Source organism: Chinchilla lanigera, unplaced genomic scaffold, assembly GCF_000276665.1.
Source record: "Chinchilla lanigera isolate Chin_1 unplaced genomic scaffold, ChiLan1.0 scaffold00152, whole genome shotgun sequence".
Lineage (NCBI taxonomy): Eukaryota > Metazoa > Chordata > Mammalia > Rodentia > Chinchillidae > Chinchilla > Chinchilla lanigera.
Genome location: NW_004955553.1, coordinates 352,946 through 366,614, shown reverse-complemented (window position 1 = coordinate 366,614; position 13,669 = coordinate 352,946). Strand labels below are relative to the sequence as shown.

General features: G+C 52.5%; 1 protein-coding gene across 1 annotated transcript in view; it reads left to right on the top strand.

Moving 5' to 3' along the window:
* The window catches only part of Sdk2 (sidekick cell adhesion molecule 2), a gene marked incomplete in the record, with an annotated part of 261,617 nt that extends 248,192 nt beyond the window's left edge, over positions 1 to 13,425 (top strand). The window contains 1 exon segment of the mRNA XM_013508659.1: positions 9,150 to 13,425. Coding sequence (XP_013364113.1) covers positions 9,150 to 9,503 — 354 coding nt within the window.
* Positions 13,426 to 13,669: the final 244 nt, after the last annotated feature.

Here is a 13,669-nt window from a genome sequence, read left to right as displayed (position 1 = left end):
CCATAAATGTTGGCTTTTCTATGAAGTGGCAACAACAGTGCCTCTGGAAGACAGAGCTGTAGAGCTGCCGCTGAGTGAGTCAGGCAGTGAGTGGCACTGTCTTGGGCTGTGAGGTATGAGCTGAGTGCATTCCGGCCACGCGATGTTTCAGCCTCCCACCCAGACCCACTCAGCCTACACCAAGCCTCGTGGTTCTCGAAGAAGGGGCCATGAAAGGCAAATGCCTCCCGTGCCTAGACCAGTCCTGGGAGGAGGAGAAAAAGAAAAGGTGCCAGGAAGCCTGGGATCCGGTTGCAGCCCATTGACCAGGGCCTCTCACTCAGTGCTGTTTTGTTCAGCTGTGGGGTTACTGATGGGCTCTGCAGAGCTAAGACAACTCCACCTACCTTCACAGTGCCAGCCGCAGGGTCAGACACCCCAGCTTATCCTGGCTTACTCAGGGACTCCAGGGGGGAAAAAGCTACTCTGAGCTCATGCAACTCAGGTCATAGTGCCTTTTTTTATTTAACTCTCAGCAGCCACACACCATGGGTATTGGGGTCTTACCCGGGTAGTCCATGGAGTCCTGGGTCCTTCCCCTGAAGCCCCAAAGATCCAACCAGCATTTAGATTCTAGACACTCAGTGTAGATTTGAAAAGGATAAAGGGATCCGTCTGCCCATGGAGCTGCAGTTCTGGGCTCCCTGAGACAACCAGTGGGAGGGACTTCCTGTGTGGCTCTCTTTGGTGGCCCTGGACCTTCCATGGCGCACATTATTAGTCCACACTCACTGGCTGGGCACTGACACCCAGGGAGCAGGCCCTCTGAATGCAGAAGATCATGCCCAGCTATCTCAAGAACTTTGTGTCACCATGCCTGCATGAATCTGGACAAGCCTCCCCGGAGGCAAAGCAGCCCAGTAACAGGAAGCTGTCCCACAGCCTCCCACCCTTCACTACAGAAGTTGCTGGGAGAAGAGTCCTTCTGTTCAAGACCTTCTGACTCAGAAGTTACCCATAGGGTGGGCAGACAGTGCCTGGAATCTGGAATCTTCCTCTTCCTGCTCAGCACGTGGTCTGGTTTGTGTAGAGCAAGCCCATCACTTGCATAGTGTTTCCATAGCAACCTGGCACCAGTCACTCCCCAGGAGCACTGCCCTAGAGAGAGGAGGTGCCAGGATCCGGAAGACGATTGTCAGAGCAGAACGCCCATACTCTTAGGATCACTTGACCAGGGCCTCTCACTCACTGCTGTTTTGTTCAGCTGTGGGATTATTGATGAGCCCTGCAGAGCTAAGACAACTCTGCCTACCTCCACAGTGGAGGCCTGCCCACAGAGCTGAGGACAGTTCAGATTTTGAGCGGGGTCTCAGTAGGGTTGGATTGAGTTTATTTGCTCGAAATTTGAGTTCCAAGGAGGCAGGAGTGAGTGATGGTTTTGGTCATGGTTGCATTGCCTGGTGGACACCATTGGAGGCTCTGAAGTGTCTCCAGCAGTGCCTGGGACCTGGGAACTCTGTACATAGTAAAAAAAAGGAAAGGCCATGAAGTTGAGTGGCCAAAAAAGACTCAAGACCAAGTACAAGTTTTCCAGGATGGAGAAATGATCCTGTGGTTACTGGTGCTTGGAGACAAGGTCTCATTGTGTTTCTCAGGTTGGCCTTTAACTCCTGGGCTGGGCTCACATGATCCTCTTGCTTCAGCCTCCCAAATGCTGGAACTATAGGCCATGTCACTTCTCTTAGAAAAACAATGATTTATGAGGCAGAACTGGCAGGGCTGCCTTACCACTGCCTCTGGGAGAGGCACTGGGGTGATTTGGGTCTGTGCTCCCTGCCCTTGTTCTCAAGAACCATACACTTTGCACGAGGGCCACCATAGCTAGTCCAGGTTCCAGGAGGCTATTTCCAGAGCACTACAGCTCAGGGATGGAAGCAGCTGGACAATACCAAGGATATCACCATAGGAAGACACGGGTCACCCTGTTTCCTGCTATGCTTAAGATGCATTGTTAAAATGTTACATTGAGCCATTTGTGATAGCCCATGTCCAGTACTCTGGGAAGATGTAGTAGGAGGCTCACAAGTTCAAGCCCAGCCTGGGCAACTTAGTGATTTAGTGAAACCTTGTTTCTAAATAAAAAGGGTTGGGGATGTGGCTCAGTGCAAAGACTCTGGGTTCAGTGTCCAGTACAGCTGGCCAGGGATATAGCTCAGCAGCACAGTGCCTGCTGAGCAAGTGCAAGGTTGTTAATGTGATTCCCAGTACCAAAAAAAAAAAAAGGAAAAGAAAAACAAAAGATAGTCAATGTCCAGTACTACACACACAAAAAAAAAATTAAATTGCTTGCATACCTGTTGGTAAATAGCCACCGTCCTGAGCCCCTAAGGATTCCAAGGGGACCCCAGGAAGACAGCTCCATGATTCTGCAGCTATGGAATATGAAGGGGAAGACAAGACTTGACTTGACCAACCTGCTTTTCTGTAATCTGTCTTAGATGGCCAGAGAGAGCTAGTGTCCATGTCTTCCACAAGGGAAGCACTGCAAACAGATGCAGAGGGAGGAGCCGATGCTGACTGCTCCTCAAAGTGCATTACCTTTTTCTTTCTTTCTTTTCTTTTTTTTGGGGGGTGCTAGCACTGTGGACAGAACCCATGGCCTTGCACACACTAAGCATTGCTCTACCCTGAGCCACACCCAGTCTCAGCATTCACATTGAGCTCTTAGGACCTAGAGGTAGTGGAGACCTGGTTCTGCCTCCCAGGAGCAACCGTGGGCTGGAGGGGACAGACTAGGAGACAGAGCACTGGGCTCCTTGCAATACCGTATTCCAAACACAAATAACCTGCCACAGCTCACTCAGTTACAAGGCCACTGTGTCAGGAGTGTGGCGCATCCACCACTGTGACTGTCATTTGGCTGGTGGCGGCTGCTGGTGTCCTTAGATGTCTTGTAGGTCCCTAAGGGTTAACCACCATCCTGCCTGCAGTTTCAGCGGCTCCGCAGAATCAGTGCCTGTCTTTTTGAAGCCTCCCAACCCCCAGATCTTCTGAGGATGAATTTTGCACAAGCCGCCTGGTTTATATTCTAAGTCAGACCACCCAAACTTCACTCACCAAAACCAGTGGAAATCTTCCCAGCCGCTTTCCTGTGATATGGCAATAAACAGAAAGTCAGTCTGACTTACAAACAAACACACGTGGGACCTGGAGAAGCCACAATAGGGCTATGGGTGAGGGCTGGAGAGTGAGGGGCTGGCTCTCCCCAAGGGCACAATGGGGCGGTCCAGACCTGTGCCTCAATGTGTGCAGGAGAAGGGTGCTTCAGGTAGAACCGAAGCACATCCAAAGAAGAGATTTAAGCGCCTGTGGCTTAATTGATGAAACTTCTAAAAATGCAGCATGGCTGCATTCCAACTCCATTTTCAAAATAACAACCCAAGTTTGGTAGGAAAAAAATATGTAGACTTAGCATACAAATAAATCTCAATGAAGAAGAATGCCAAGCCCGTGGCATACATCCCCCAGTCTTGATTTTCAGTTCTTGGCAGCACCATGGACGAACTCATTAGGATAGAATTAAGCCTATATGAAAAAGTAAGGAGCAAGCATACAGGAGAGATCGGATTTTACACACTTGAGTGCGTGGAGCACTTACTAGGAACCAGGACGGGCTCCAAGGATTGCTGGGGACTCAACTTAGTCCTCAGTGTCCCTGAGAGAGAGTCAGGAGACCTCACCAGTCCGCCCCCTGTCACATCTGCCCTACATACCTGCTATGCACCATGCACAGTTAGACCCTGGGAGGGATAAGTGCTGGCTTTGCCCTCCGTGGGATTCATTCATTCACTCACTCATTCATTCATTCGTTCCTTGGTGCACTTACTCCACAAGTATTTGTCGGCACCACTAAAGGCACTGTTTGTGAGTGGTGGCTTTGGTAGTGGGCAAAACAGAATCTCCATTTCACCAAGTTATGACCTATTAGGGAGGACCACGTGTGTAAATACAGCGCATTTCCTTTCTCAGGAAAATGTCCTGGAACCACATTTCCAATGTGACTGGCTTTGGGAGCAGAGTGGTGCCAAGGTTTTTTTGTTTCCTGTGCTTCTGGGCAGGGGAAATACAGTGAGGAATCTTGGGGGAAAGGCCACCCCACCCCAAGGCACACAGAGGACTGCCTGGAGGAGGCGGCCTGTGTTTGATGTGAACAGGGCCGGGCCAGGCACACAAGGAGCAGTGGCGCTGTGTCAGAACGGTGGTCCCGCCTGCAGCGCCTTGTTAGGCTGAGTGTCTCTGGTCTTGTGTCTGAGTGGCCTCTGGCCCATCAGGTTAGGCCACCAGTCACTAGGCTCAGCCGAGGCGCTGGCCCCTCTTTCCCTTGGCCTGACCCACATAGACTTTGGCAGCCCCAGCCTGAGCTAAAGGAAGAGCACATTGTAGGGCAGACAGAGGCTAGGGAGGGGCAGGGGAGGCGGAGCTACAGATTGCTCTGTGCTGTGTGTTTCGTATGCTCCCGTTTAACATGGAACCACCCCACCTTGAGAGTGGGATGATCCCCACCTTACAACCAGGGAAACTGACGCTCAGAGAAGTCGAGCAGCGTGCCTTTGGTCACAGAGCTCAGAAGGGCAGGTGGCTGGGGCTCAGTGTAGGTCCAGCTGGCTCACAGGGCAGAGTCCACCACAGCCTGGCGTCGCCCAGTTGTCCAGCACAGGCAGGATTATAGGACAGAGCCTTTCACTCACCCCAAACGCGTCCAGGGACCTCCCCTGAGGCTTAACCCCAGGCACCTCCAACAGCGGTGGGGTGGTATAAAGTCACAGGTAGCACAGGCGACCTTGTGTCTGAGCTGACGTAGTACAAGGAACATTCCTGGGTGGTTTCTAGTTGTTTTAGCACAAGGAGCCCAGAGCAGGGACAAATTCGTTCCTCCAGGGGACATTCAGTGAAATCCTTCAAAGATGCCCAGGAGATGCACCTCAGCCCTGCAGCTCTAATCCCCGAGAGTCTGTAGCCCCTGCAGAAGGTGAGCCCAGGGTTAGGGTACTGGAGGGGCAGGCCCAGGTGGGCAGAGAGTCCCTGGCACCACAGATGAGGGAGGGTCTAGTGCTTCGGATCTCTAAAGGACCTGCCCAGGGTGGCCTCCCTACCATCTGGGGCAACACATTCCTGCCAGGCTTGATGAAATCCAATTGGATAAGGGGCCCCTGGCTGGCCCGGGTCTCAACACCGTCCCGGAGCCCTGATCTGCTCCCTACTCCCTCGCTCACTGGCTGAGTCTGGGGCAGGAGATGAACAGCAAAGCAAAGGGGTTTGGCTTTGTTCCTCTTTTTTGCTTCAGTCTCTTCTCTGGGGTCCTCCCTCCCTCTGGCCCCCTCCTCATTCCCACCCCAGGCCTGGAGTCTGCACTCCCTCTCCCCACACCCCGTAATTGCTGATTGAGTGGCTTTGAGGAGCTGTTAAGAGGCCCAGGAACTGAAGCAGTCACTTGATGGCCTGGCTAGGACGCCCCTGAAAGGCCTCCTTTGTTCTGGGCCTGTTCCTGGGAAGCTGCGTTCAATTACCCGGAGCCCTGAGAGTTGAAAGCTGCAATAGGAGCCCCTGGATCCCCCTCGCTCTTTCTTCTCACCCCACCCCCACCCTGAAAAGAAACAGATGTTCAGGGACAGAGGCCTGATGCAGACACCCGCCTTGGCCAGCCCTGCGGAGCTGGGGGGTGGGGCGGACCAGACGCTCCAGCCCTGCCCTCCCGAGGGGCTTCGTTCTCTGCCTTTCCCGGCCCCATCAGGGCTGCTGCCCCACAGGGCACCTGGCACCCAGTAAGCATGCAGCAGACAGGGGCTGCTGGCTGTAGTGATTTGGATGAATGGGCTTTGGGAGCCAGGCCTCCAGGAGGACCACAGAGGTCCGACCCTGCCCTAAACCACACATCCCACTCTTGGTACAGAGGGGTTGGGGACAAGAGCTGGACTTTCTCTCCCTTTCCAGCAGTCGGAGCCCCCTCCCGCATCCCTTATGATCCCTCCCAGGGATACTTGGAGTCTCTCCCTGCAGGTCTGCTCCCTCCCTCCAGAGCTGCCTGGCCCTCTCACTGAGTTCTTCCCTACTAACAAATGATGGTCTACCCTTTTACAGCACACTGAGGTTCTGCGAGCCAGAGTGATGGGTCCAGATTCAGTTCAGTGGCAAAGGCCAGGCAGATGGAGCTTGACGCAGTCAGTTCTCACCGCCACAGACTTGTTCGCTGCAGAGCAACCCACAGGGATGGGGGCTCCTCTCCAGGGCTGGGGCCAGGGAGAGCTGAACTCCTAGACCGTCTGGAGAAGATCCTAGCCGCTATTCGAGCCAGGGAGCGGGTGGAGAGACCTAACTGTAAGGAAAGTTGTGCGCTGCCCTTTCGGCTCCCATACTCTCAGACCCTCCTGCCCACCTCCCCCGCCCCCGTGATATCCTCCCACTAGCTGGGCCTCAGCCCTAGGGATCAGGTGCCACCTCAGCAGATGGAGCCCTCCCACCTGCGGGTGCCTTTTGTCCTCCCAGGCTGGCAGCTGGGCGGTAGGCAAAGAAAGGGACTGTATTGTGCTTCCTGGCCTCCTGGGGCACAGGGCCGAGGGGCTTTCCATTGTCTTGGGCAGGGGGCTCTGCCCTTCTGGGGAGGTGTCTGCTGGGATGGGCGTTGAAGGGACAAGGAGAAGGAGGGGAGGGGCTGGGGGATATAGATTAGCAGATGGACTGGGGAGTATGTGAGCCCCTCCAGGCGAAGGGACAGGAGCTCACATTCCCACTTTACAGCCTCCAGACAGAGGGGTGGGCAGTAAGAGCATTCACAGGCTTTGGAAAACCGTGCAGAACCGAGCTGAGGCCTAGCTAGACTGCTGCCCGGAGCAAAACACTCACCCTTTTTGTGCTTGGGTTCTCTTTGTTACTCAGGCAGCATCAGTACTCAGGCAGTATTAGTACTCAAACAGCATCTGTATTCAGGCAACACCATACTCAAGCAGTATCAGTACTCAGGGAGCAATACCATTCCCACAGCATCAGGACTCAATCGGCAATCACAGAGCCATAGCAGCTACGGCACAGAGGTGCGGAAACTAATTACAGAAGCGCAAGTCAGCAGTATCCATAGCATTCCAATTCTGTACAGTGTAGCTGCGTCTCTCGAGGGTCTGGAAGCTGCGGAAGACTTTGAGTCCCTGAGAAAAAACTGTGCATTTCATTTTCCATGGCTTGGATCCTTTGCGGGGCAAGAGCACCATTCCAGTTGCCCTACCTGCAAAACAGGACACAGCGCATCATCCCAGACTCATTTGCGTTGGGCTAACTGGGATTCTCACCTCATTTCTCACCCAAGTGCATCTTGCTCAGGTTGGTCTAAGGGACTAACTGCCCCAGGCAGCGGCATTCGTGGGCAAGGGCAAAGAGGGCAGGAATCAAGAAGCCTGTGTGAGGCCTTCTGAACGGCATGTCATGGAGCGCGCTGTTCACTAACCTCCTCGCCTTCTCTTCCAGAGTGTTCCCATCTGTTGTCCTTTTAGTTCTCAAAACACTGCCAGGAGCTTGGGGTGGGGGAAGGGCTGTGATATTTTTGGTTCCATAATTTCAGATTTTACTTGACAACCAAGCTTGGCTCTTGTCTCATACTGCTTTTCCTAGAGGCAGATGGCTGGGACCCGAGAGTATCAGAAATATTTTAAGACTAATTTAATATTTTGTATTTCTAGGAAAAAGAAAAGCTTCAAAGTTATTATCGCTTGAGCTGAGCTTGGCGGCATATGCCTGTAATCCCAGCACTCAGGAGGCTGAGGCAGGAGGATCATTGCAAGTTCGAGACCAGCCTGGGCTACAAAGTGCGCTCAAGGCCAGCCTGAACTGCATAGTGAGACCCTGCCTCAAAAAGGAAAAAAAAAAAGTTATCACTTGAAAGCTGAGAACTTTTATTGGTATTTTTTATGCCTGTTTTATTTTTCTTTTTGAGACAGGGTCTCACTATGCAGTTCAGGCTGGCCTTGACCTCACTTTATAGCCCACACTGGTCTCGAACTTACAGTGATCCTCCTGCCTCAGCCTCTTAAGTGCTGGGATTACAGGCTTGTGCCACCACACCCTGCTGTATGCCTATTTTATTGTTGAATGTTGCTCTTCTTTTGGATCATTCATAAGTAGGCACCCACATTTTGCACTCCCTGGAACTTCCAGAGGTCTCATCTGGCTTTGGCATGGTCCCCTGTCACCAGGTGAGTCAGGCTGGACCTAAATTGAATGCAGAAGGTTGGAAAGAGTCTTGAAAACATTGCATTAAGTCAGAATGGCCAGATAGACACAGGTCACATATTATATAATTCCATTTATAGAGTATATCCAAACTAGGTAAATCCCCGAGGACAGAAAAGATTTGTGGTTTCAGAGGGCTAAGGGTAATGGGAAGAGAATACTCCGTGGGTTCGGGGTTTCAGTTTGGGGTGATGAAAATATTTTGAGCTAGAGAGAAGTAATGACTGCACAACGCAGAGACCATATTGGATGCCTCTGAACTGTGCCCTTTAAAATGAATGGCTTCATATTACGTGAATTTCATCTCAGTTGGAAAAAAAAGGATAGAATTCAGGTCTTCCAGTCACATCAGGTACCGTCACCCCCACCCCGACCGACATTTCGCTTTCTGTGGTTTCAGTTACTTGTGGTTAAGCATGGTCCAAAAATATTCAACGAAAAATTCTAGAAATAAAGAGGCCACAGTCACATAACTTTCATTACAGTATATTGTTATAACTGTACTATTTTATTATACTATTATTCTTAGTCTCTTACTGTCCCTAATTTGTCATATATCCAATGTATAGGGGAGAAAGATAGTATATGTAGGGATTCTGGACATCTACTGGGATCTTAGAATGTATCTTCACGGATAAGGGAGGACAACTGCAGCTACCGGCTCTGAGCCAGCGCTGCGGTAGGTATTTCCCACCCAGGCTATGCTCTGAAGGAAGCAGGAAGTGGACATTAAGGGCACGGTGCCCACCCAGCAATTGGGGAGCTGACACACACGTCCCTACTTTAAGGGGCAGAACAGAGTTTAGAGCCAGTGTGCTCTGTGTCTTCCAGCCCTGACGTTACAGGCCTGTCACCACAAGGCCACTAACACCACCCATTGTCTGTCCTCACAGGGAAGTGACAGTGAGTATGAGGTCGACCCGAATCCCCAGAAGGCCCACTCCTTTGTCAACCACTACATCAGTGACCCCACATATTACAACTCCTGGCGGCGCCAGCAGAAAGGCATCTCCAGGGCCCAGGCCTACAGCTACACAGAGAGCGACTCTGGTGAGCCTGACCACACCACCGTGGCCAACAGCAACAGCGCCCAGCAAGGGAGCCTCTTCCGGCCCAAGACCAGCCGGACTCCAACGCCCCAAAACCCCCCTAACCCCCCAAGCCAGCAAAGCACCCTCTACCGTCCCCCCAGCAGCCTCGCCCCTGGCTCCCGGGCTCCAATAGCAGGATTTTCATCATTTGTTTGATGTCAGAAGAGGAAAGAAGAACGAAAAAAACGATACCAAACTCCTCCTTTACAGCTTCCTCACCGCCTGCCAGAAAACAAAAACACCAAGAAACTAAGTCAGCTTTTCAACTCCTGAGTTTATTTTTCCAAGATTCCAGGGCCAGTAAAGCTGGGACTAAGAAGGAGGCTGAAAAAAAAAAAAAACCGCGCGAGGACGGGTGTGGCCAGCAATGGGTCGGCTTTGAGACTATGGGGTCCACTGCAGCGGCAGAGGACTCAGTGGGTTGGGTCCTTGAAGAGAGGGGGGAAGGGAAGACACTGGTCTGGAGCCCTGGAGGCTGGGGTGGCTGAGGGGTGGGGAAGCTTTCTGGACATCTCGCCAACTGCCTGCTTCCCATGTGTGCTGGATCCCAGGCCCACTTCTAGCTGTTCTCTTGGGAGAAGGATGGGTGCCCCCAGAGGCAAAGGGCGGCTTCTCTCTTGCGCCTTCTCCTGGCAGGTGTCCCATGACCCTGCCCAACTCCCTGCCTGGCCTCGTCACGTCCACTGCTCACCTCACTTGCTCAACTTCCCCACCAAGCACCTGGTTTATTTAGAAAAGGGAAAAACAACTAAAGGGTGAGAAGCTGCTTAGCAACTTCCCTGGTCCTGCATATTTTTAAAACTGTGACCCCACAGAAAAGGGCTGGAGGGCCGCAGAGAGCCCCCACACAGCCACGCAGCCAAACCCTGCCGCTCTTTGCGTGAGTTCAGTTCCGGAGCACAGAGGAGGGGTGAGTTCTGGGGAACGCAAGTGTAGGGTGGCGCCTGGCTCCAGTCTGGGGACGACCAGGGTTAATGCCTTGCAGGAAGTCAGGAGTGGGAGGATGGAGCTTTGACCCTTCTTTCTTCCAGTCCAGCTACCACCTGTCGCACTTTTAAAGGAGGGAAACAAGGATGCTAGGACAAGGAGATTCAAATTGGCTAGGCCAGGAGTTTGGCAGGTGAGGATCACTGTCAGGGTACACACACCACTTTCCCTCTAGCACTCATGGGTATGTGCACATACCCACTTCAAGGAAATGGGCCTAGGAATCCTCTCCAGGAGAATTCCCCCTTCCCCAACAGCACGTCACTTCTGGGTTGCTGTCCCTCTGCCTCTTCACCCAGAGCCTCCTAAGCACAGCACACAGGAGCCCAGGGCAGTGGCCTAGTCCCTGGTCCAGAGGCCAGAGTAGTGAAAGTGCACCCACTCCACTCAGAACTGGGTTTACAGAGTCAAAGGACACCCCAACCCCCAGTGACATCTTCCAGGCTGGGCTCAGCTGGGCCAGAGCTGGGAACAAGGAGAGGCTGGTCAGTAGGCCCAGGGCAAACAACAGCCTCTGAGATGCCTGGCCAGCCAGGCCAGGAGGGGTGGATCATGTGGGACCTGGGGACGGGAAAAGCTAATGAGAAGCAAAGCTTTTATATGCACACAATCTGCTCCAAGGAATGTTCTTTAAAAAGCTGCTCCGGGTGGCCTGATCTTCCCATCAGCTTGAGACTTCCAGCGCAAGGTTATTCAGATTCTCTGGGCTGTCTGAGGCCCCTGGGGATTCCAGCCAGCCCTGTGAAACTGGCCCGAGGCCCATGCACTGCTGGGGATGGATGGATGGATGGTTACCTCTCTTAGCCGGGACCTGTTGGATTCGGCACAGGGCCCCTTAGTGAGCAGAGTTTCCTGGCAGTGCCCTGCAGCCCTGCCCTGGAGAAGGCCAGACCCTGTTTAGAAGGATGAGAAGCATCAGAGGAGGCCCAAGTGGGGAGTGGGTGGACAGACCAAGGAAAGAGAGAGCCTGTTCCCCTCCCTACAAGCCCCAAATTAGTCATTGTGCGAATGGTGACTGGGAAGGAAAGGCAAGGACAGGGCCCAGGAAAGGGTATGCTCACCCAGGGTGTGTGGGCTGCCCCAGTGCACTTGGCCCCTGGGAAATGTGAATGGGGAGATTTGACCCTGCTGCTGGATGCAGACAGTGACTTCTCCATGAGATCAGCTTTCCTCTAAAGCAGGACAAGGGGCTGCAGCTTCACTCCTCTGGAGAGTCAGGTGCTCAGGGCCTCTGAAGACTTGTCAGAGGCTGCTGGGGGCCTACCCACCTGCCTCATCGGGCATGTCCATGGCCGCACATCTGCAGCCTTGCTTGTGATCTCCCTGCTGCACTTCCTTTTTTTCCTGTTTTTTTTTTTTTAACAACTTCATCTTTCTTCTCTGTGGAGTGTTTAACCATTTAAGGAAGTTCCCAGTTTGCATTAAGGAATTATTTTAACCCAGCCCAGTGACAGAGTTCAGGGGAGGGAGCAGGGTGAATAGAACCATTGTGTGGATGTGTGTACATATTGCACGAGGCCAGTTTTCCTTTGCCTTTAATGAATCACTTGGTGCACTACGGTATCTCCCTCCCCCTCCCCACGTACTCATTTGCACCTGAGCTGACACCCACGTGCACATAAGTGATGGTGCCTGTGCACACCTGTGCTCGTGCACACACACAGATATGCATAGAACACATGCCCGTGTGTGTGTGTGTTAGCAAAGGGGCTCTTAGTGGTCATTCTGATGGTCTGAGCTGTATCTCCCCATTAGGCACATGTGGCCTGGGTGACAGGTACTTTGGGTGTACTGGGGATCTGGACCCGAGAAGGTGAGGACACTAAACCACAGCTCCTAGAGGAGCCCAGGAAGTCAGGCTGGGCCCATGGTAAACGTCCTCCCCTTAGTCAATACCTACCCATCTGCAGTGTTCCCGCCACTGCCCCTGCCACATCTGGGCACCCAGGAGGGTCTCTAGTTGTGGAACTCTAGGTTTTTTTTAAAGAAGACATCTTTTTGCCCTTGTTTACATATCTTCTGGGGCAGGGGAGGCTCATGGCACCTCCTCCCAGACACCTGGCCACTTTAGAAAGGTGTAGTGGGCACTACCCATGGGTCTTAGGGAGCCTTCTTGGCCTTTGACTTCCTGAGCTGTGACGCCTGGACCCCTGCTGGGGTGCAGGTCTCAGAAGCAGGTTCATACCTGCCCTTTGGTGGTGCCTCACTCTGCCCTAAGGAAATCTGGTGGTGTTCTCAGGAGCCCACGTTTGGCACACCAGGCCACTCTTTCCCCTCCTGACTATTTCCTGGGTTCATGTGAGCTCTGCACCCAGACTGCCAAGATAAACCAAATAAATGCTCTGGGTTCCAGAAGCACCTTCCTTCTAGGGCTCAGGAAGTTTGCAGACCCAAGCTGCCTCCCCTTCTGTCCCCCACCCCCCCCCTCAAACTGACACTGCCTGAGTCAGAGGAAACAAGGCCACAGCGGGGCTGCCATGCCCAGCACACACTTCTCAAGGCCTTCTCTCGCTGCCCATGCATCCCGAGCAGCGCTTCTAAAGGTGCCAGAGCCTCACCATAGGCCACGCTAGGCAGGGGCTTCCCTCACCTGCCCAGGGAGCACAGTGAGCCCACACTGGTGAGGAGCCAGCAGGCAGGAGGGTGCAAGGGGACCCTCTGAGCAGCTGCACCAGCTCCTGAGTGCCTCTGTACGGTCCTGTGCAGGGACACCTACCCTGATCACTACCCTGCCTGCACACACAGGTGCACCCTTGGGACCACCTCCTCTTCTCTCTGTTTCCATAAGATAACCAAAAGCATTTAAACGTGTGACCTTCGCTCACCCATACAGACTCCCCAGACAAAAATCAATACAAATCTTTATTTTTTTGATTTAAAAGATATAATGACAAATTACGGGGAAAGTATTCATTATGGCAGGTGTCTATCTGTAAGAAAATATATATCTATATGTCATATAGCTTGTTAGCAGGTTTATTTTTTAAATGAAAGGTTAAAAAAAAAAGAAATTGATTTGAAATATATACCACGAGAAGTCCCATGTCCTGTCAAACTGTTAGTATTTTATAAATAAACTTTTGTTTTAGAATTCGGAAGTAACGTTCATTCTCCACCCTCCTGCACCCGCTGTGACAGTGAAGAGGGGACACCTACCGAGGTACTGTGCTCAAGCAATCCGCTCCAATATAAACCAAACCTTCAGCTCTGTAATGCTTTTGCAGGGCCCAGCCACCTGCCCTCTTAATTCATAGGTGGCAGAGGTCTGTGCCTTCAAGTGAAATGCATTATTTTATTTACTCTACATTGTCAGAATAAGAGCTTCTCAGACGTAT